The following is a 23,218-nucleotide window of genomic DNA, read 5'->3' as shown; positions in this document are numbered from 1 at the left end:
TGTTTTATGTTAAGTACCAAAGTAAACCCTTTTATCATAACTCTCATATGTAGAACAGAAAGTAGTAATAACCAATCAAAGCATAAATTTATTTATATTCACAAACTAGTATGCATACATGCAAAGATAAATAAAGAAGAAAACAGTCAAGCAAACTAGCTAATGCGATAAGCTAGCAGAACAGAACTCATAAACTTGTGGGTCCACTAATTTAATTTGTACTCTATATTCAACCAATAGTTCATCCAAACATCATATATAATATTGATTTCATTTGTGCATCTACATCTGGATTCGTTAAGTGAACAGAAACCATTTGAATTGGGATCCTTGCAACTTTTTACTTTTTTTAAAAAAATATTTTGGGATGATTGTGACCCTTATGATGATTTGAAGGTGTTTGCTAATTTGCTTTAGAAAGAATTGTTTAATCTCTGTCGGTATGCATGCCCACATAAATTTACTCAAAACCTACTTTATTTTTGTCCTTTGATAGTACTACTCGGATTGATCAAATTGATCTTATGCAAATAATCATGAGAATACTTTAATATGAATGGTTAGTATGATGATTAGGGGATTAAGCAGCATTAATATATATTCTTTTGAGGTGATGGACCACCTTGTTCATGTGATGCCGAAGGCCAGAAAAATAATAAAAAGAAAAGAAAAAAGCCAACTTTCTTTAATGACAACAAATAATTCCATGCGGTTTCATTAATGTGCTCAAAGAAAAACCACAATTCACCACCTCTCTCTCTAATTTGGAATGTTGCTTTTCAGAGGTGGTGTGGCACATTCCTGGAACATGGATCCCTCTTTTAACTTCTGCCTTTCACTTTCTTATCAAACATTCTACTCACCATGGTGATCTATTACAATTGATCAATAAATGCCTATGGTAAAGTTGGCAGGATCACAGAGAGAGAGAGAGAGAGTGTATGTGTAATTTATTCACCATCATAGTCTTATCACAATTGACCAATGAATGCCTGGAGCTAAGTTAGCAGAATCAGAGATTTCACGCAGAGAGAGGAGAGTTTTATTCACGATCCTAGTCTATTACAATTAATCAATGAATGCCTGTGGTTTTAACAGGACCAGAGATTCTCTGTGCGTGCGTGTGTGTGTGAGAGAGAAAGGGGGGGGTCATGGTTAAATTAAATGCTTGAAGGACAGACACTGATAATCACAAATTAATAATTAGTAAGCATTTAATAACTCTTAGTATGATTAAATACTGCTAATAATGAGTTACAGGAATTTCTCAAATGACAATGTACCATTCTAAGCATAGAGTTTATCTTTTCATGTCAAGATCTTTATGTTGAAATTTCACTGACATGTGCTATTGAAAGATTCAACCATGGGAGCATGGGGAAATTAAATTCATGGGCAATTCCAAAGAACTTTATTAAATATTTCCTTTTAGTTTCTGAACTCAATCCTAATCCTTAGGGACACATAAAACATGGAAATTTAATAATGTGAAGGGAGGCATTTGAAGGAATATGAACAAATTCCTATACATTCCCCCTTCCACAGCGTCCCCCATATTAATTTATCATCATTCTTAGATTCAGAAAAGTGCATAATTAAAGAATTATCTTTATATCTTCTCTTGTTTTTTATTAGTCTAAGGACACAGGAATATAGTCAGTGTAACTCAGTCACTGGTCTCAGAGATCAGAATATGTCTATATGCTATTTGCAGATGTGACCTGTCACCAATTAGTTACCATCAATGACAGCCAGATAAGACTATTTAATAAACTTGCAAAACAGAAAAGAATATAATGTCAATAGATTCGTTTGGAAATCTAACACAGTGTACAATGGGAAATAAAGAAGGAAGAAATGATTCCAGGTAGTTTGCATCAAAATAAATCCTAAAAGGAAAAGAGAAAATTCAAATAGGCTATCATGGGATCAAATCATACCATATAAATCTAACATTTAGCTGTATTATTATTAGGGAAAATTAGGGATAGATCTCTCATTACAAATTTAATTGGCAAATGGTCTCTAAGATAACTGATTGCACAAGAGAAGATTAGTTGCACACAAAAGAAGGTAAGTTGCACAAAAAAAAGATGATTTGCACAAAACATTATTTGGATATAAGGGATTAGTTTGCACATAGGGAAGATGACTTACACATAAGAGAATTTCATTCGTACAAAAAGAAATTAAGTTGCACATCGCACAAAAGAAGATTATTGCACACAAGGGAAGATAGATTGCACCAAAAAAAAGTTAAGTCGCACACAATAGAAGTTAAGTTGCATAAAATCTTTAGGTTCCATTTGCCAATTAATTTTTCAATGAGGAATTTATCCCCAATTATTATTATTACCATCACTATTATTATTATTATTATTCACAATTGACCGTCTGAAGAAATATGGGAAGTTCTTACTCCTCTTGCAGAGCATGGGTCATAAGAAAATGCTATCCTTCTTCAGAAATTCATCTTTAGCAAGGGAAGCTCGGTACCAAAGCTTGGCAGGAAACTCATACAATCCTCCTCCCAATTAATGCAGTCACATCAGATTCCCTTCAATCAAAGCATCAGAATTCTGCAGAAGATTTGGAATTAAAACCTCAAGATAGTGGCTTTAATTATTAGAAGTTTTTCAGCTTATAACTTTATGTTTACTACTGACTCAAGTTTCCATGAGCAAATTCTGTCAAACAAACTAACTCCACACCTTACCTAAATTACAGAGCTTGATGATTTTCAGGGTATTTGGAAGACGAATTTAAATGATTCGCTCATATTAAATTAGAAAAATCAGATTTCCTGCACCATGCGGGTATAATCGGTTCTTTGATACCCACAACTTCCCTCTGCATGGAGTTCTCTGTTTCTGATGTCGAAACATTTATTATTTGTGTATGCGCCATTTGTACGTATCATTTGTAGCAATTATCCCCAATGATAGGTCTCAAGTTGTCCAAAATTCTAGATCAAATTTTCCTTTCCTTAACAGGTAAGCTCAGGTACATTTGGACCACGATTTAGCAGATATAAAGAGCAAAGGTCATCCGAATATAGGAACTAGACATATGAGTTAATAAAATATGCGTCAGGGTGAAGCTTCTAGGGGTGTAGCTAACCATCTGACATTTGTTCTTAATAAAATTTGGCATCATTCTTTAAAACATAAACAAACGAAAGAATAGTACAGGAACAATTTAAAAAAAAGCACCTAGATGTGCATATGATGATGGCGATCAACACCCCCTTTACCCTCACAATAGCATCCCACATGTTCACCAAAAACGTGGTGAAAGGCATTATTTTCATCCAACCTACCCCAATAATTGGTGAAAAGAGAACTTAATATGATAAGGGGTTTGTTTCTCTAAGGTTGAGACTTCTGGTTTTCAAACAGCTGGGAGCAACAAACACTTTTGCCATCATGATTCTAAATAACGGTAAGTGACCCACAACCTTCCTGCAACAACTGATAGAGAAGTTTTAACCAAAGAGGAACAGAGAAACAGAATATCAGTTAACTAGAGTTTGAATAACGTGTGAGAATTTCTAGACTCAAACCGCATGCCAAAAATGAATAGTCTTCTGAGCGGACAAGATTTACCTTCTAAAAAAATTGAACAAATGTTCCTCTCATGTCGAATCTTTAAGAAATTTCTAGACTAGAGCTTTAGATAGTGATAACTCATTTATCAGGAAGAAACGACAATTAATGCACGCTTAGCCCACTTTACCCAGATAACCATTGCCTGAAACTGCTTCAGCTGTCACCGTTGCTTTCATCATAAAGTTATCATTATCCCCTTGTGGACATTACACAATATGAATAAGAAGGTTGTGTACTCCGAACTTCTTTGTTAAACTGTTATTCCCTTGCCCTCTGTCATCTAATGTGTCGACTAAATGCCTTATAAGGCCAACGCTAATTGAAACAATATCTAGTCTACCTATGACCTTTTGAAAAAGAATATAGGTTCCACAGTGCATCTTTTGGATATGGACATGAAGTATTGGATCACGCACTACAAACAAAAGCAGATTTGAGCATGATGTAATGCGTGATAGGAACAACAGAATGGAAGTTTATATTACTTTCATTTCTCTTTTTTTTCCCCCAAAAAGAAAAAGGTCCACTGAAATTTGGGGAGTCACCACGTCAGCAGTCTCGGGGTCTCTCAGATATGTGTGTGTGTGTGTATATATATAGAGAGAGAGAGAGATAGGAGATGGACATTGAAGCTTGCACAGCTAGCTTAACCCAGAAGAGGCCAGGGGTTTCTTAATCTTATTTCTTCCTGCTTGCTTATATTAATCTCCCGTGTCTCTGAAGATTACATCAGATAGCTGGCCCGCAAAAAGATTAGAACCGATGAAGAAGCCATTGGTGGTGATAAGAGAATATGAGGAGGACAGACATAAACTGGAAATAGAGAAAATGGAGACGCTCTGTGAGGTCGGACAAGGAGAAAATATGTCTCTGGTTACTGACCTCATGGGTGATCCCATATGCCGCATCCGCCATTTTCCTGTACATATCATGCTGGTAACTATTAATTCTATGTCAGCCACTACTGTTCTATTTCAAACTTTTACCTAAATTATGCAACATATGATCATACAACCTGCTTTGTTGCTGGAATTTCTAAATCATTATGATAGTTTTCTCGTATTATAGTTTTGAAATGAAACCATAGTTCCAATGCTTGGATATCTGATCATATGAACTGTTTGCTTCTGGGTTCGTGTGATATCTGTTCCAAACAGGTTGCAGAATATGGAGAAGGAGGCGAAGTAGTTGGGGTGATCAGAGGGTGTGTGAAAACAGTCACCAGAGGCTGTTCAATTTATGCAAAGCTGGCTTATCTTCTGGGGCTCAGGGTCTCCTCCACACACAGGTTCTATTCCATTCCCTCATATGTCTTTGGTTTTGCTTCCATGAATTTACTTCATAGCACATTGCAGAAAGCATCAGAAGGAAAACCGGAGAAACGTGATTCTCACTACCCTGGGTTATTCCCTAGGGAGTTTAATGTGCATGCGTTTCTGATAAAAGCCAGAAACAAACAAGATACAGTAACATCATTATTGTACTTTCCCCTTCCACATCAGTCACTAGCACAGTAAAATTTAAAAAACCAACAGTTATTAATTTTTTCCCTAATTTTCCTCTTTATTCCCCCTTCTGTCCCCAGTTGATGGATGCTTGATTACTTCTAATCCAATCCAGACGTTAAAAAGCACAAGTGAAACCGAAAAATCAGAAAAGGAAGTAGTGGACGATTATATTCTTAAGGAAAATAAAAATTAGAAGCTAGCGTTCCTCGTATCAAGGAAAGGTGAAAAAGCATAGGCAAGCTAGCCTGTCATTGACACATGTATCCACTAAAGGCACTTTACTAAGAAACTAGAAATTAGATGGGATGTCTTATTCTTTTTTTATTTTAAACCATTTCACCGAACTTGGTATTAAGTTCTTCTTCCAGACAGCATGGTCCACTGATGTCAACTTTTATTTTAAGTTCGAATCATCCCCAAAATCCTTGCCCTCAATTCTAATTAGTTCTTGTTGCATTGCTTTTCCAACTATATAACACCTATCAATCAAAATTAACACATGGCAAGTGCAGGAGACTCGGCATTGGCACAAAGCTAATTTCACATTTAGAAGAGTGGTGCAAACAACAAGGAGCTGAATATGCGTACATGGCAACAGATTGCACGAACGAAGCATCAGTCAATTTATTCACCAAAAAATGCGGCTACTCAAGGTTCAGAACCCTAACCATGCTGGTTCAACCCGTTCATGCCCACCACAAGCCAATAAGCTCCAGCATTGCCGTAATTCGCCTTGCTCCCTCCATCGCAGCATCAATCTACAACCAAATCTTCGCCAATGCAGAATTCTACCCAAAAGACATAGACGCAATTCTATCCAATAAGCTCAATCTGGGCACATTCATGGCCATACAGAACGAAACCCTACAGAAATGGGACCCGGAAACGGGGATTCCACCGCCGGATTACGCCATAATTAGCGTGTGGAACACGAAACAAGTGTTCAAACTGCAAGTGAAGGGGGTTTCGGCATGGAAGCGAGCTTTATGCGCGGGAACGAGAATGGTGGACACGTGGCTGCCATGCCTGAGGGTTCCGTCATTCCCAGACGTGTTTAGGCCGTTTGGGATTTACGTGATGTACGGACTACACATGGAAGGTGAGAAAGGAAAGGAGCTGATGAGGTCGGTGTGTGACTTCGTGCATAATATGGGGAAGGACAACGACGACGACGACGACGGACGGTGTGGGGCCCTCGTGACGGAGCTTGCGGTGAGGGACCCAGCGACGGAGGGGGTCCCACACTGGAGCAGATTCTCGTGGGCCGAAGACTTGTGGTGCATCAAGAGACTTGAAGCTAAAGAAGAAGAAGAAGAGAATGGGAAGAAGGATAAGCGTGAGGATTGGGTGGCGTCTGGATCATCATCTTCTTCCGTAATTTTCGTTGATCCTCGTGATTTTTGAGGCAGCGAGTCAGGGCACTTTCTCCAAGCAGCAAATAGACTGTTGTTCATCTTTCTATTTTTCTTCCTTTTTTTTCCTTCTTAGTCTTTTACCCTTTTTACATTGTAAGTAGCCCTTAAAATGTTCATGATAGCAATCTCAAATTGTTAATAAATACTGCATATAGCTAAATTTGGATCAATGCTTCTATTGTCAAGAATATATTATACTCATCTGATTCTAAATATAAAATTTATTTTATATTATATCCTAAATATAAAATTTATTTTATATTATAAATTACATCATAAAATAGATTTTATATTTAAGATTGAAATAACATATACATATACATCAAACACGTTGGCAGAAAAGAGTACTCCCTCGGTCTAGCTACGTTGAAAATTTAATTTGATTTTAAATATAAAACTTTAATTTATTTTATTTATGATATTTATTTAATTTTTTTGGTCAAATAACCCATACAACAATGATGTATGTTGAAATTTTTTTATCAAAAGATAGTTTTAGTACATATGATTAAAGAAAAGTAATTTAAAACAACTAATACATATGTTGCAAATAATTAATTTAATTAATTTTTTTAATATTTATAAATTAGTTATCTAATTTTTATATAAAAAACAAGATATGTGTGTGTGTATATATATATGCCCGCGCGTGTACGTGCTTTAATTGCTGAAGGAGATCATTTATGAATTTCCTCGGCAGCTAAGGTATGACTCCTTGTCGACGTATGTTTGAAAAATTCATGTTCTTTATGGATATTATTTATTATTTGGTTATACGGAAATGTTTGAAGGCTTCTCATTAATTTGTTAATTTGAGAAAATTCTCAAAGCTCATGTTTCTCTGCTCATTAGAGCTGCGTATGGTTTGGGGCTTTTGGTATTCATAATGATCTCATTCAATTCATAGTGATCTCGTTCAAGATCATGATGCTGTAACCTAAGGTGAAAAAGAATATGATTTCTTCTTGTTTTTTTTCAAGAAAGTAATAATACCCAATCTGTGAAACAAATTAAATATTTTTGGTAAAAAAATTAAATTTAAAATTTGATTTGGAGAAAAAGAAATCAAGCTATGCACTACAAGGTTAATCTAAATCCTCATTCTATGATAAAAGAATATTCAGATATCTATTGCTTTGGAAAATATCAACTTCCTAGGTCCCTACTTGGATGCATTATTTGAATAAAAAGATTGATAATCAACCATCTTATTATCCGAGTTTTGTCTCGACTTAAATAAAAATACATATTTTAAGTGTTTTTAAGGGTTTCTAGACACCAAATCAATGCCGAGTATCATGGAGAATTAATTCAAAATATTGTTTGGGTTAAGAATCTGGTTTCCTCATGCAAAATTTCTATCAGATCTTAACTTAGACAATGAATTATGGCTCCTCCTGAAATTTTATGTAATTTTTTAATTAAAAATTAAACTTGATATTTATGAAATTTTATGTAAAGCATGAATCTATTATCTAAAGAGATTAATAATTAAATTATCGATACAAAATCTAAGATAAGCCATATTGTCAATAATTTAATAAGATTGTGTATTTTATACATATATAGATTAGTAAGTGCATGCGTGTTTGCATGCAATTGAATCAAAAGATAATTTTTATTACCAATAAAATGAGAATCACAGCTCTTCATTTTTTTTTGGTTATAACTCACGTATTCATCATATCTTTTATAATAAATAAAAAAATTGAAAATGAAAGTGAAACAAAAAAGAAGAAGAAGAAGAAAGTACTATCAAAGGTGCTTTGATGTCATTTGATCTATCAAACTCGGATTACAACTTTTTGTATGGATTATAAATTATACTATTTAAAGGCAATATAATGAAACATGTTAGGGTGTGTTTGGTATGAGGGATTTGGGAGGGAGGGAGGGGAGGGAAGGGATTTTAATCATTTCCCCTTGTTTGGCAACATATAAATTTTAGGAGGGGAGGGAAAACCTCCTCAATCTCCCCTCCAAAATTGGGAGGATTTGGAGGGAAAGGGCAATATTTTGTCATATTATGACCATTATGCTCATATTTTATCATGTTGTGACCATTATGTCTATATTTTGTTATGTTGTAACTATTATGCCCACACCTTAAATAAAATAAGAGCAAAATTATCCATATTAAAATATTTTTCCCTCCCCTCCCCTCTTTTTTTATAAATTCAAACAAAATCCTTCCACTCCCCTTCCCTCCCCTTCCTTCCATTAAAATCCCTCCCCTCCCCTTTCTCTCATTGAGCCAAACATACCCTTAATGATATAGCAATCTCAATGTTAATGAAACTTAACCACTCTATCATACATTTATGAGTCATTCAAATTCAATGTCAAAATCTCATCTTGTATGGTTCAAATGCTAATTGAATCAAGGCCAACAAAACTGGCAATTGAATGGGATGGCTTATATAATGAGATAATAAGTTACATTATTAATGACTATTTTATTATGTTTTTATAAATTACATATATAATTATATTTATGGCTGCTTCAAAAAAATAAGTATATAGATTAATGTATGTATGCATTTATTGAATTAAAAAAAAAATACTCCTCTTATTTTATTTATAGGACAGAGAGAAAATATTTTATATGAATATATAATTTATCTTTAATTTATTATTGGGTTAACTTTATTTTTAAGAAGTGTAATGTACGTAAAACAAGGATAAATTTAAAAAGATATTAAATTTTAAAAGAAAGTTAATAAAATTTAATGTTTTCTTAAATTAACCTTCCATCATTAATCATTAATATATTTATGAAGCTAAATAAAATTATATTCATTTTGAATTTCTGCTATGACTATTACAGGGGTCCATTTTAAGTTTTCATGTGCTGAATTGAGTTCGACTTCCGTAGTTACACATGCCAAAATATTTTGTAAAAACATATTTGTGTCGTCCTGCATTCACTAGTACATTGTACCATATTTTATAGAATTAATGATTTCCTATGATTATATATTTCCCAACGTACAAATGCATTAAAAGCTACACATCTAAAAAAATATCACCTTTTAAATTATTTTATTCATGTCATTTTTGTAAAGACCACAAATTACTTGAAAATGTGTGTGTAAAATAAAGCATGCAATAGAGACAGTAATAGGATTTCCGTTACTAATTATAAAATTTAATTTATAAACTATAAATGAGATTTTATAATTAAAATTGGAGGTAGTGTGTGTATATATAAAACAAAACAAAATCTTCCTATTTTATTCCTTAAGCGAATACTCCTCCGATCCTTAATGTAAGACCCATTTAACTAATTTGATTAGATTGCGAAAGTTAGGTAAATTAGTTAATTATAAGAAAAATGACACATTTTTCATAAAACACCATAATCATCTTTCTTAATACCCCTTCTCCCTTTTCTACTTGATTATAGTTGAAGGAGTATTCATAGGGATAATTTAGAGAAAATTGATAAATATGAGAAATGGGTTTTATATTTAGGACCAAAACCAACTCAAAAATTAGATCCTATATTAAGGACCGGAGGAGTACTATTGAGCCTGGTTTGTTATTCCTATCTGATTGTCTCCGAGCTTCTTTGTCTGGAATTTGTAACTATGATATAAGCGAGCTACAAAAAGAACATTCTGATTTAAATATTATCTGGCAGCTTATGATCATCAGTCTTCTACAATCACTTAGTGGGAGATTTTAGCTCTTCTTCAAGAATTTCATGTTCTTCCATTTAAATTAATTCCTTTTATTGTATTTTCTAATTTTAATTATTTTCATGTTCTAATTTTTTTAGCACCTCGTAAACTTAGATTTTTTTTTCAAATTAAGCACATATATCTTCTTACTAGATATTTATTCAAAGTATTGTCGGTTACTAACTGTAGACATTTCTTTAAATGAAAATTCGAATCTTAATTTGTTTTATTGTAAAGTATTAGCACTTTGCACAGAATCAATCCCGATTGGTCTTTCATGTCCATTTATTTAAGAGTACATCTCATTAAAAAACTGAAAAAAAAAAAAGGTTATATGTGGGACTAAAACTTAACAAAACAGCTCATTAGTTTCATATATTTTTATTTAAAATAATCAATGTAAGTAAAAATATATTATGAACTAATATCCTGGCTGGAATTAGAAGGGTTTGATAAATAAAGATCCAAACTCTATAATGATATTCTTCTGTATATCTCACCTTTTTCCCCCACAGATGACATGGTCGTTAACTTACATTACATATCAACCAATATTTTACTACTTTAAGCAAATACACTTATGCCACGTTTGATGCACATGTACGTTATAACTTATAATATTTGAGAGGCTAATATTACCATCATTAACAATTTGTTTTTAAAAAATTAATGCAGCGGTCGATCGAATTTGTTTTCATTTTAGTTTTGGTCTTTAAAATTTCAAACCATAGGTTTTGACTCTTCAAGTTTCTTCCCATTTCAAATATTAGTCCTTATAATTTAATAAAATCCTAGACCATTTTACCCCTTGAAGAACCAAAACCTATGTTTTAAAATTTGAGAGATCAAAACCAGTTAAGACTGACTTTTATATGTTTATTTGCCATTTGAAATTTAAATTTTAGGCTTGGTCCTAATAATTTTTAGGCCTAAACAGATTGACCCATTTTGCTGACTTTTGTTTTTTTTGTTACGTGTAGGTATCTTCTAGGTAATATTATTTGAGATATTGCCAAGTATTAAATGTGGATATTTGAATTTTGGTTCGCCACATTATAAAGAATCAATTTCTTTCGCTAGATCCAACTTTCGTTAGTTTTTACTGACTTTTCATATATATATATATAAATAATATCTAACTATAAAAACAATGATTAACGAGTTGGTTTTAGTGAAAAAAACTAGTCATTCACAATGTAACGAATTAATATTCGAACCTCTAATAAAAAATATACTTATATTTAATATCTAATAGTGTCTTGAACAATATTATTTTTAATAAGAGGATGCCTATGCGTCACAAAAAAAACAATAAAAGCAATGCAAGTTATTCTTTGAACTCTATTCACCTAATGTCTCACTATAAATACTCTAAAAACTTCTTCAAATAATGTTCCACGCTCTTCCTTAACATGTGACTCCATTTTCGGTGAAATGTGAATCAACAATTAGCCACAATAGAAGCATATTCGTATATCTGATCTCAAGTTAGACTAATGTGCATGGCGGAGATTTTCCTTTCTTAAATAAATGGTTCGAATTGAATCCTGACACTGGTAAAAAAGAAGAAGGTGAGTCCAGTCCCTGACAACTTGCTCCAATCCCTAATAACTTGCTCGTACCTCTAAGAGTGAATTATATTAAAAGGGGTGTCTGGATATTTCTTCAAACCATGGTTTTAAGAGAAAATTATCCAAACACTGTATTTTTTTCTCAAAATCACTTTTAAATTTGAAACCATAGTTTGAGTAAGAATAACCAAACACCTTAATTATTTGCAAAAGGGATAATTAATCTCCAGGTCCTTATAGTTTCATCTGATTTTTAATTAGGTCCTTATAAAATTTTTTCTTTTTATCAAATCCTTTTACTTTCGTGTGTTTTTAATTAGGTCCTTCTATTTTTTTTTCTTTTTATCAGGTCCTTATAGTTTCTCTTATTTTTTAATTAGGTGCTTTGTAGTTTTTGAAAAATTATTTATTAACTTTATTCTTTAAAATTAATTTTATTTTTAAATTAATAATTATATAATTGGAAAAAATAATTAATATAATCATTTGGTAATTAATAAATAATCAGAATAATAATAATACTTAAATATAAATTATTTATAATCATATTTTAATTTTAGAAAAATTTATTATTATAATTTGAATTTTATAATTATAAAAATTCGAATTGAAAATAAATAATATATTTGTTTAACTAAAAATTTAAAATAATATTAACATAAGATTGTTACAATAATTTATTATTTTTAAAATGTTATTATTTGTAAAATAAAAAATAAAAGCTACAAGGACCTAATTAAAAACAAAGTAAAACAATAAGGACCTGATAAAAAGAAAAAGAATTATAAGGACTTGATTAAAAATATATGAAAGTATAAGGACCTGATAAAAAGAAAAAAAAATTATAGGGACTTAATTAAAAACCAGTTAAAACTATAAGGACTTATATATTAATTATCCCTTTGCAAAATCACTTTTGATTTAAAAACCATGGTTTTCCTTGAAGTGTCTTTTTTTTTTTTTTGTTGCTTTTGAACTATAGTTTGGGATATAAAATATATACACATGTCAATTAGCACATTCGGTCCTTAATTACACAACTAATTTGTCGATATTAAGAAAATTAGTTAAATTATTTATTTATAATAAATAAGTGTTGTATCTCAAATACTTGTTAATGATATATATATTTGGACTATTATTTGATAAAACCTTTACCATGTGTAAATTAATATGAGGACTACTTTAAAAAATGAATAAATGTGTGAGACAAAGCGTGTTAGTGTCTTATATTCAAAATCAAATTGAATATCCAATTAGCTCTCATACTAAGGACTAGAAGTAATATTATATTTTTTCACATATCATTTATTATTTACAAATTTATTATTTTAAACAAAAATATAAATTAAAATATATTTTAATCTAATTATCACATTAACTTATGTCATTTTTAGTAATTTGCACATGAAAAAAAAGAGATTCCAATAATAACAATCCAAACATTCTTACTCTATCAAAATCACTTTTTTCAAAAATCTATTCTCAAAATTTCTTCGTTTAAAATCTATTCTCTAAACTATGGTTTGATTCTATGCAAACATCCCCTTCAAATTAGAACGGGTATCCAATCTTCAAATTAATAAGAGAAGGGATAACAGGATATTGCGTTGCCTTTTTCTTTTTTTGAAAATTTTATGCATTGTTTGATAATAAAAAAGTGTTTTCTATAAAAGAAAGGAAAAATGACAAATTACAATATTTCAATTTAGGCACTTAAGAGGTTAAAATCTCAAGGAAGAAAATGGTGCTTGATTTGGTATTTTACAAATGTAGTTAAATGATAAAAATACCCTTATATCAAAAAGTTTATTAACAAGTTGTGAACCGGTAATGACCAGTATTGAACAGAAAATGAGAAGAAATGTATTAGCAATGACAAGTTATTTATTAATAAGTTGTGATTTGGCAATGACAAGTGTTGAACAAGCAAGGACAAGAAATATACAGCAATGACAAGCTTGATAACTTTTTTTTTAATAAAAAAATATGATACAATGACATTTTACTCATTTGGCTACATTTGCAAAATACCATATCAGGCACCACTTCCTCTTTTTCATGATCTTAAAATTAATAAATCTCAAATCAAGTTTGTTAATAATATTTAAATAGATTTTGATAACACTAAATTTACAAATAACAATACATTTTAGTAGGAGTTTATGGTTTGGAGAATAGCTTCTGGAGAATAGATTTTTAAGAGAATAGATTTTGTGAAAAAGTGATTTTGATAAAGTGAGAGTGTTTAGATAGTTGTTATCAGAAGCACTTGTTATGTGCAAAATACTAAAAAAAGCATAGGTTAATATGATAATTATATAAAAGATAGATTTTATAATATATTTTAATTTGAAGAAATAAAATTGTTAATAATATATTTTTTACCAACATAATTAATAATATATAAGATAATGTAATTAATAAATAATTAACATGTGTATATATTATAAAATATAAGATTAAATATGTTCATAAAAAAATAATTGAGGGGTGTTAAAGTCATATTATCATTGAGATCTATTTTGACAAATACAATCATACTCTCCAATTTGAGCCAGAAGTAGAATGGATTCACTTTTTCTGAAACTATGATTTTTAGTCCAAAATCATGGTTTTTTAATTTTTCTTCTTGTTTGGCAAATCTGGGATCCAAATCATAGTTTCTTATGTTATCCAAACAGGCTCTTAGTAATTTTAAACTGTTTTTTGGATTCTCCCTTACTTTAATTTTCTTTGAAGTTTGAATGCAACAAGATTCATATACAAAGGCAACTATGAATCAGCTCCCACTTCATGTGTGTTTAGAATCATGTCGGCAAGGATAAAAATGTGATTTTGATTTTTGACAAAAGATTGATCCCCCCCCCCCAAAAAAAAGGTGATTTAAATACAAACACAAAGCAACCCCACACATGATCTCCACTAAAATATAATGGATTCGTTGAAACTCAGCCATGCCTTATCTGCAACCCTCAAGATTCTATTATTATTAATTACTGATAAGATTGAAATTTTTTTTATAGTTGTAACCAATTATGGCCACAAAAATTCAAATAATTACATCACATTCATTTTAATAATATCCTCGTTTAATCACAAGTTGCCGAGTGACACTTCTGGCCACTTTTACAGGGTAGATAGTGATCCTACTCACATCACTTTTTCATGTCACATTCATCAACTTGGGCTTAAAAAGAAAGGTTGGGGGGATTACAATTTTTAAATTTATTTGCACCATTTTTAGCATTCTCCTAATGAACATGAGAATATTTTTATGTTTTATTGTCATGTAAATGAAGATTAAAAAGAATGCTCAATAAAATCATTACATAGAACTTTTTGGTATCTAAAGATTTAGTTGTTAATAGATCACAACGATCTGTTATCCATATAATTGATCTTACTCAGTGGGATAAAACTTGTTTTTTGTTGTTGTGTGCATAACCTTTTTGAAAAAATGATACTTCTGGGTCATATATGAAATTGGAATAAAAAACAAGTTTAGATGCTTGACAACATAATAATTTATAGATTTCATGTACACTAAAGCATTTTGTTTGACTGTATTCTATAAAGATTTTCCAAAATGAGGGAGTAAATATTCATCATCCAACAATTTCAATGTAAGAGATCCAACATTTGCCTTATAAGAGACCCCACTCAAAAACTGGATTCCTCGGTTGTGGGCCTTCTCAAGAAATATCTCAAGCTGTTTACAAGAACCTGCAAAATATGGCAGACACAAAACAATAATGCTCAGTTCACAAGACTCAAACTTCACCAGATAGTATATATTTCAATGTCAAGTAACTTTGATTTTTCCATCACCCAACAAAAAAGGGAACAATCAAGAATCATAAGTATAATGTTTGTTTACAAAACTATTGACTTACTTGCTGGAGAGGCTTGATGATCGCACCACCTTTGTAGCTGACGTGAAACTTCGCCTTAGCCAAGAGCCCCTAGGTTCAACAATAAAAAGTTATGGAGATTTTGACAGGACTCAGAGAAAGAAGAAAGATTTGCACATTTTGCGGGGGTAAATTTACCTCAGTGTCAAATTCTCCAGATTCGACAGTGATGTTAATGTCAGTAATAATCTTAACAAGATCCACCAGTAATCCAGGTCGATCAGCTGACTCCACATAAAGCAAACTGAAAAGGAAAAGATAAGTACTGTAGTGATTCAAACATGGCGACGAAAACTCTACCATGAGGCCAAGGGCTCAGATATTGAGTTTCAGTAAAACAGTTTTCTGTGGTGATCAGGATAGCTATCAAGTACCTTCGTTCTGGGCCATCGTCGGAGATGGTTATGTGGGTTGCTATGTCCACATCCACCTGAGGCATTCCAACGAAACAAGGACCAGGTTAATATGGGCCTATCATAAACTCACGCATCATGTGTAAAAGTTCACGGGATTGATCATTCCATTTCTGCTTCCATTAATTGGTTTTGCTGAGACTGAAATCATCATTCCCTCTTTGAACAGTAATAAAAAGTGATGCACAAAAAAGCTGGAATGAATTCCATGTGAAACAACATAAGAAATAATAGAAAGGAATGGATTTTCATTCATAGGACAAGAGAATAATGAAACAGTCAAACACGAATAATCATTCTGTCCCAGACCATTCTCTTCTTATTCCCAAAGAAAAGAAAGGAAAAATCAATTCCATTGTACAACCCTATTTTCCACACAACACAGTTTCTTTGTTTATTATTATGGCATGGATGGACTGCTGATGAACATGATATGCTACCATTGGCACGCGGAGCTAGCTAAGTCAGCTAACAACCCGTTATCATTCATCCTCATCTTCCTTACTACGCATATTCCCTCCTTCAAACAGAAACAAGTTCATGCCCTCTGGCCACTGTAATTCTGACCTCATAAAAGTTGTACCGCTAATGCCAAATTCATATTTGTCAACTAAGAGTTCATAATTTCAACATATAAACATTCATTGCCTGTTCTTTTGGAGGCATAAGTCCAAAAGCTGCTCCCAACGCTAACTGGGCACTTGATTCCTGGATGACCAAATTGAAACATGCAACTATAATCAGAAGCAGTAACTGGCTAGTGGCTATGAATGGAAGAATGTGCTAGGACAGAAAAGAAAGGGAGAAAAGTTGAGAAGCATACCGGATGATACTGAATCATATTATTTATAATTGTCAAACGAATCGCCTCTAACAACTCCGGATCTTCCACTTTCCTGCCAGTATCGCTGCAAACAAATCTCCACCGGACATCCAATGAATTATTAGACCATAGCTAGATAAAATTATGATCCATAAAATAATTGTCATTTGAAATGGGAATGTGAAGAAAACAAGCTTCGTTCATTGTATTAAGACTAACTTCTGATAATTTAGTGTGAACTTGTAATCAGACTCCCTGATGAGCCCAAGGAGATGTTCAGTTTAGGAACCTCTCTAGGATTTGTGCAAGAAGAATCATGCCTACTGTGTTAATTTCACAATATTATGATATCTAGATATCATCAATTGGTAATTAAAATTCATCCTTGTCCATCCATTCCCTTCTACCCCTTCTATTTTGGCAAAATTATCTCTGACTATCTTCTTGCTAGTGCCCCTGTACATATCCATAATAGAGGAGTAAACTCAGCAAAGTATTAGAAGAAATTATTCCCGTGGGCAAAATAAGATGACCATTATTATTAAATATTTTACATGCATGAGCTATCATACAATAATAAAGAGACGTGACGGATACCTATATATAGCAACACACTTACGCTTTTGTGATGCAAAATTTGTTGTGCTTTCCAGAGGCATCCATATAGACATTTGCCTTAACAACATTGAGCCCCAAGTTTTTCAGTGCATTCATCTGCAACCCATGAAGAAATGATTGATTTCTTCAATGTTTACACAATTCAATGCAGAATATCAACTATGTCTCAATGGAACAGAATAAAGCATATATAAAATGACTTGAAAATTTGAAAGTGCTAGCATAATATATATTACGAAGGGATAATGTGCAAGCTAGAGCAATGAACTATTCTCAGGCGATGGCTTACTGTGTCAAGAAGAGCGCCAAGGCGATCACCAAATGTTATTTCACCACAGTTGCATCTGGATCAGAGTCTTGGTCAATTATTACTACAGGAGTTGGAACAGTGTCGGTCTCTGCTTGATTTCCATCCTGTACACCATAGATTAAGTTAAAAATAAATGTTTTATTGATCAAAGTCAAAAAGCATGAGAAAAGAATGAAGAAGAGACAATCTATATTTCATCTGCAACAAGCAGGTGATATTTTAGGATCATTTTGCTAAATACCTCTACATTAGCAACAGGTGCTGCTTGAGGGATAATTGTGGTTCCTGAGGATGACAATCTGACAAAATGGTACATAGTATTACAACAAAGAGAATGGACACATTTTGGCAAAGCCTTAGTTCAAGTGTTAATTGTTTATGCCTTTCAAAAAGCACAAGGATCTTAACATAACCAAAGACGTTAAGGGTGTGCTTGGAGTGAGGAAAATGAAGAAGAAAATTTCTGATTCAAATTTAAATCAAGGGGAATGTCTATATTAAACCTCCCCTCCTCTTTCCCATAATTCGCTTCAATCCAAACAAACCTTAGTGTTTTCTGCAATCCTCCAAGTGTTGTACCGAACATTTGGACACGGATTAACATCATCGGAGTTGCATAACAAATTAGTTGCAAGAATTTAACATTTTCAAGCCGGATAATCAATAGCGCTAGAAATTCCGCTGATTCATTTTTCAATCCAAAATTCTATGGTTATGTAAAATCAGAAGGCGAAATATCAAAACAGCAGATATAGAATCATCAACAAAGCTAGAATTCCTATGATTTAGTGTAAACCGCAACTAGAGAGTATTGAAAGCATATATATGAAAAACAGAGACCAATGAAAGCTTACATAACAAAATTGAGTTCTCTGGATATTATACCTTCCTTTATGGAAAATAAAGAATGGTTTAGTAGAACCAAACCCAGATGGAGTCTTCAATATAGGCGCAATGCAAGTGGGTTTCTCCAGGGCTCTGAAATTAGTCTCGGCAGTGAAGGAGAGCCCAAGGCTCGAAGCAGCCATAGTCACAGCCATTTCTACAACTCCCGGAAGTTAGGAAAAGAAGAAGAGACAACGAAGTTATTTGAGAAAAGGCAGCAGGAACAGAAACAGAAATGCAAGAAACCCAAATAGCTTAAAAGGGAAGCTGGGTGGTGGGTAGTGAAAAAAAAGCAGAAGGAAGATGAATGGGGTGAGTTAAGCCTTTGAAGTATCCGCCATTTGGATAGAAATCAGAAAGCGAAAGGAAGGGAGAGCACATGATCGTGCTTTCTCTCTCTAAAACAATTGGGTGATAACTGATAATCCAATTGAATTCCAATTCTAGAAAGATAATCTCTGACGTTCATTCATCATCTTGTTGGCGTTTCAAGTTTCAAATTTTTTTTTTTGGATCGTGAAATAAATGCCCTTCAATCTGAATGAGTGATTATGCAGACGTGTTTGCGAAGGAAGAAATCTTTAACGAAAATCTATCAATCAAGTCATTTGGACTGGAGAGTCAAATCTCCACCCTCAATTTCATGAAAAAGTTTAAGACGCAACAATTTTTCAAAAGAAAATGAAAATAAAATACTAAGAAAAAATCTCAAAAAAAATATTTCTTAAATTTTTAAAATATCAAATCAGAATCAGAATTATTACCAAATTTTGTTGTCAGTTATTTTTTAAATATGGTTGATTGCTAATAAGTTCTTCCCCTTTTAATTATCTCTCCAAATTTAAAAAGCACTTACAAATTAGAGTTAAATCAATTATCAATAAAGTTCTTGTATTAACAGGTTTTGAATTTATAAAGTTCGTTACAGGGATCATATCCTTAGAAATTGAATGAGAAAAAAAAAAATATATAGGTATTTTACTTATATCCTTATGGAGATAAGAGAATTTGAGAAATTATTACTATTTTTATAAAACCTGACAAAATTATTTTCACCATCATTAATGAAACCATTGTAAGTCATGACATGATTTCATTGCATAAAAAAAATTGTTCAATTAATTTCTCATTAAAAATTTAATTGACAAATAGGATCTAAGGACTTTATGCAACTTAACTGTTATTATGTGCAACTTAATTTCATTTATGTGTAATTTATCTTCCCTTATGTGCAATAATTCTCTTTTTTGTAATGTGCAATTCAATTTCCTTTTGTGCAAATGAAATTTTCTTATGCGCAAATCATCTTCTCTATGTGTAAACTAATACCTTATGTCCAAATAATGTTTTGCGCAGATCATCTTCCTTTTGTGTAATTTACTTTCTTTTTTGTGTAACTAATTTTTCCTTGTGCAATTAATATTTTAGGGATTATTTGTTAATTAAATTTGTAATGAAGGATTTATTTCCAATTTTTCCTTAATTAAATTATAAATAAATTAATTAATTAATAGTCCAAAAAAGTTACTAACAAAATTTGTGCATCTCGAAATGAGCCAAAAGGAGTAACCACAGCGAGATGCCATTGGAGGGAAAACTTGGCTGTCCAGAAGAATGTATCGTGACGCACCAACGGAGATAAAAAATGGTCCCCTCCTCACTTTTATCATCACGTGTACAGATTTATTTTATTGTCCATTTGTTTTTTGTCTTTTTTTATAAGATATTTGGGCCAAATTTATTATTCATTTGTTTATAATATATTCATGCAACATAGATTATAAACGACGTTTATAATTAATATGTCAATAATCAAATAAAAATATAGAAAGTTGTAGTAATTATGAATTATGAATTCATAAATATTTTTACTCATAAAAATTTTATTTAAATACAAAATGGTCACTCAATTTCCTTTTGAAATAAATCATGCATATATGGATTTGAAATTGGACAAGACATTACATGTATATTAACCTTTTGTTTTAAATTAATCCTATTAATATTCCCTCAACAATAATCAATGAGAAAGATAATTAAGAAAGATAATTGGGATGTTTTACAAAAAAAATCATATTAACTAATTTAATAACATTCTTAATCTACTCAAATTACTTAATTAAATCTTATATTAAGAATTAGAGAAATACTATCTATTTTGGTCGAGACATATCTAGAAATTTTCATGGAGTCAAGTTTTTCTCATAATAAATTGTCGAGGAAAAATTCAATAATTTTTTTAAAATCTTAAATTTAAGGGGGCCATGTAACTCGAATATCGTTAATAATAAAATACTGAAAAATATTAAGAAAAATGGTCAAATACGGCCATATTAGCAATGATTGTTGTAAAAAAAATTATCATTTGATACTAATAAAATTAGGATAACAGGAATTTTAAAATATTTTTTAAAATTAAGGAACAAAACCAAAGCATTATATAAAGTTAGAAAAATAAAAAGACACTTCTGCTATTATGCATGTGATAAATCACAACTATAGGTAAATATCAACCATTTTTGTTGAAATCACATAAAATCAAACAACAAATCCAAGCTGAGATGGATCATGCATAGATGTTAATATAGGAAGTAATACTCCTTCGGTCCTAATATAAAACCCATTTTTTAATGTAAATTACATTACAAAGCAAAACTTATATTTAAGACTGTAAGAGTACACACCAATTCATAGCGGATTGGAGGATTAGCGGTTCGTCCTTAAAAAAACCAAATGCTAGCGGGCTAGTAATTATGCAACTCAGCCCCCGCTTTTATATTTGTTTGCTTTCTTTTTCCATTTTAAGTGAATATATTCTAATTCCTAAATATTTAAAATGAAACATTAAAATAAAAGTTACCATACATAAAAAAATCAAATTCAAACATCCCACATTACTAAACAAGCCTCACATGACTATTACCAAAAAGAAAAAAAAGAAAAGCCTCACATGACAAGATGTTAAATTCAAGCAATACAAATTAAACATAATAAATCTCAAAACATTACAAATGAAAAAGAAATGAGAAAATTTAAAAGAAAAATGAGAAAATTGAGGAAGGTTATTTGAAAGAAGAATAAGGAAAAGTTTAAGAAAAATCATTTTCCTTATTTTCAGAAATTACAAAAAGAAAAAATAATGCTAACCCGCAAAGCCAGCCCAACACCATTAAAGGCTAGGCAGGTGTGTGTTAAAAAAAAAAAAAAATCGCATCCATACGGTTCTGATTTTCACCAATCTAATTTGTCATCTTAAACAAGTTGACGCATATTACAAGCTAGGCATTTAATTTCTGCATAAGTTGGGTGATGTCAGTGATTAAAAGGGTATTAAATTTTCTGATGAAAATCCAGAAATTTATTCGATGTAAAATTATAATTGATTTAAATTAAAATTTTTACAGATTAAAAGACACTTTATGCCTTCTGATATCGTGATACGATTTTTTTGGGTCTTGCGGTAGGAAGTCATGACAACGAAGCAAAAGCAAGGGACCCACCCGGGAATTGGATTTATTGGACCATATTGTCTCAATGTGTGGATGATTTTGGATCTTTCATTTAGAATATTATGTACTACTCTTCCTTTCTTTAATACTCCCTCCATTCTTTATTATAAGAGATAAATAACCAAATTACGTTTATAAAAAAAAACAGTTAAAATTAATTGAAGACAATTAATGTGTAAAAAGTATAATGTTTTTTCCAACAATGTCCCTATTAATAAGGAGAGAGAGTATGAGAGAGAACAATTAAATTATTAAAAGAAAGAGAAGTAGAAAGGAGGGAGAGTATGAGTTTGAGACAAAATAAATAAGGGTAAAATAGAAAATCAATACAAAAAAGAGAGACAACTTTTAAGTGTCTCTTATATATGGGAACATGTCATAAGCATCAAATGTTTCTTATAATAAAGAACGGAGGGAGTATTAATATAGGACCTAATTATTAAATTAATTTTTGTTCTAAATATAAGACCTATTTATCACGTTTATCAATTTTTTTAAACTATTCCTGTTGATACTCCTTCAATCATAATCAAGTATGAAAAGGAGAGAGAATATTAAATAAAATGATTATGGTGTTTTAAAAAAATATGTCATATTTTTTATAATTAACTAATTTACTTAAAATTTTTAATCTAATCAAATTAGTTAAATAAATTTTATATTAAAAACTGGAGGAGTATATTTATATTCTACACACAAAAGAGGAGAAAATTGTTCAAAAACCCACGTGACAAAATTAATCTCTAAGATATTTAAGAATCCAGGTCTTTAAGTGGGTGGAATTCATTTTCAGCTGATGTAACTCTTTTTCAATTACGCAAAAATATTTTTGATTTTCAATATATTAGAAGATAGGTTGTGTATGGCTGAAAAAAGTTACACCTACTGAAAATAGATTGCATTTGAGTTGCAAATTTCAGATACCTTTAAGGAATAGGTTTTGCAATGAGTTTTTAACAAT

General features: G+C 31.4%; 2 protein-coding genes across 2 annotated transcripts; one reads left to right on the top strand and one right to left on the bottom strand.

The window, feature by feature from the left end:
* Positions 1-4,313: 4,313 nt before the first annotated feature.
* Positions 4,314-6,587, top strand: LOC114724279 (probable N-acetyltransferase HLS1-like; the record flags this gene model as incomplete). Its single annotated transcript, XM_028910600.1, has 3 exons — positions 4,314-4,544; positions 4,766-4,896; positions 5,629-6,587. Coding segments are annotated over 3 exons (1,254 nt in total), but the record flags the coding sequence as incomplete, so codon positions are not given.
* Positions 6,588-15,259: 8,672 nt separating this feature from the next.
* On the bottom strand, positions 15,260-19,214 carry LOC114724288 (ACT domain-containing protein ACR11). The gene is given in 11 exon segments (XM_028910608.1): positions 15,260-15,511; positions 15,682-15,750; positions 15,838-15,943; positions 16,074-16,129; positions 16,761-16,820; positions 16,936-17,020; positions 17,555-17,649; positions 17,843-17,883; positions 17,886-17,967; positions 18,105-18,162; positions 18,749-19,214. Coding segments are annotated over 11 exon segments (870 nt in total). The 5' UTR covers positions 18,904-19,214; the 3' UTR covers positions 15,260-15,448.
* Between the last annotated feature and the right edge of the window lie 4,004 nt (positions 19,215-23,218).

This window comes from Neltuma alba, unplaced genomic scaffold (assembly GCF_004799145.2).
Source record: "Neltuma alba isolate B1F8T4 unplaced genomic scaffold, ASM479914v2 tig00012184_pilon, whole genome shotgun sequence".
Lineage (NCBI taxonomy): Eukaryota > Viridiplantae > Streptophyta > Magnoliopsida > Fabales > Fabaceae > Neltuma > Neltuma alba.
This window is presented reverse-complemented; position numbering and strand designations above follow the sequence as displayed.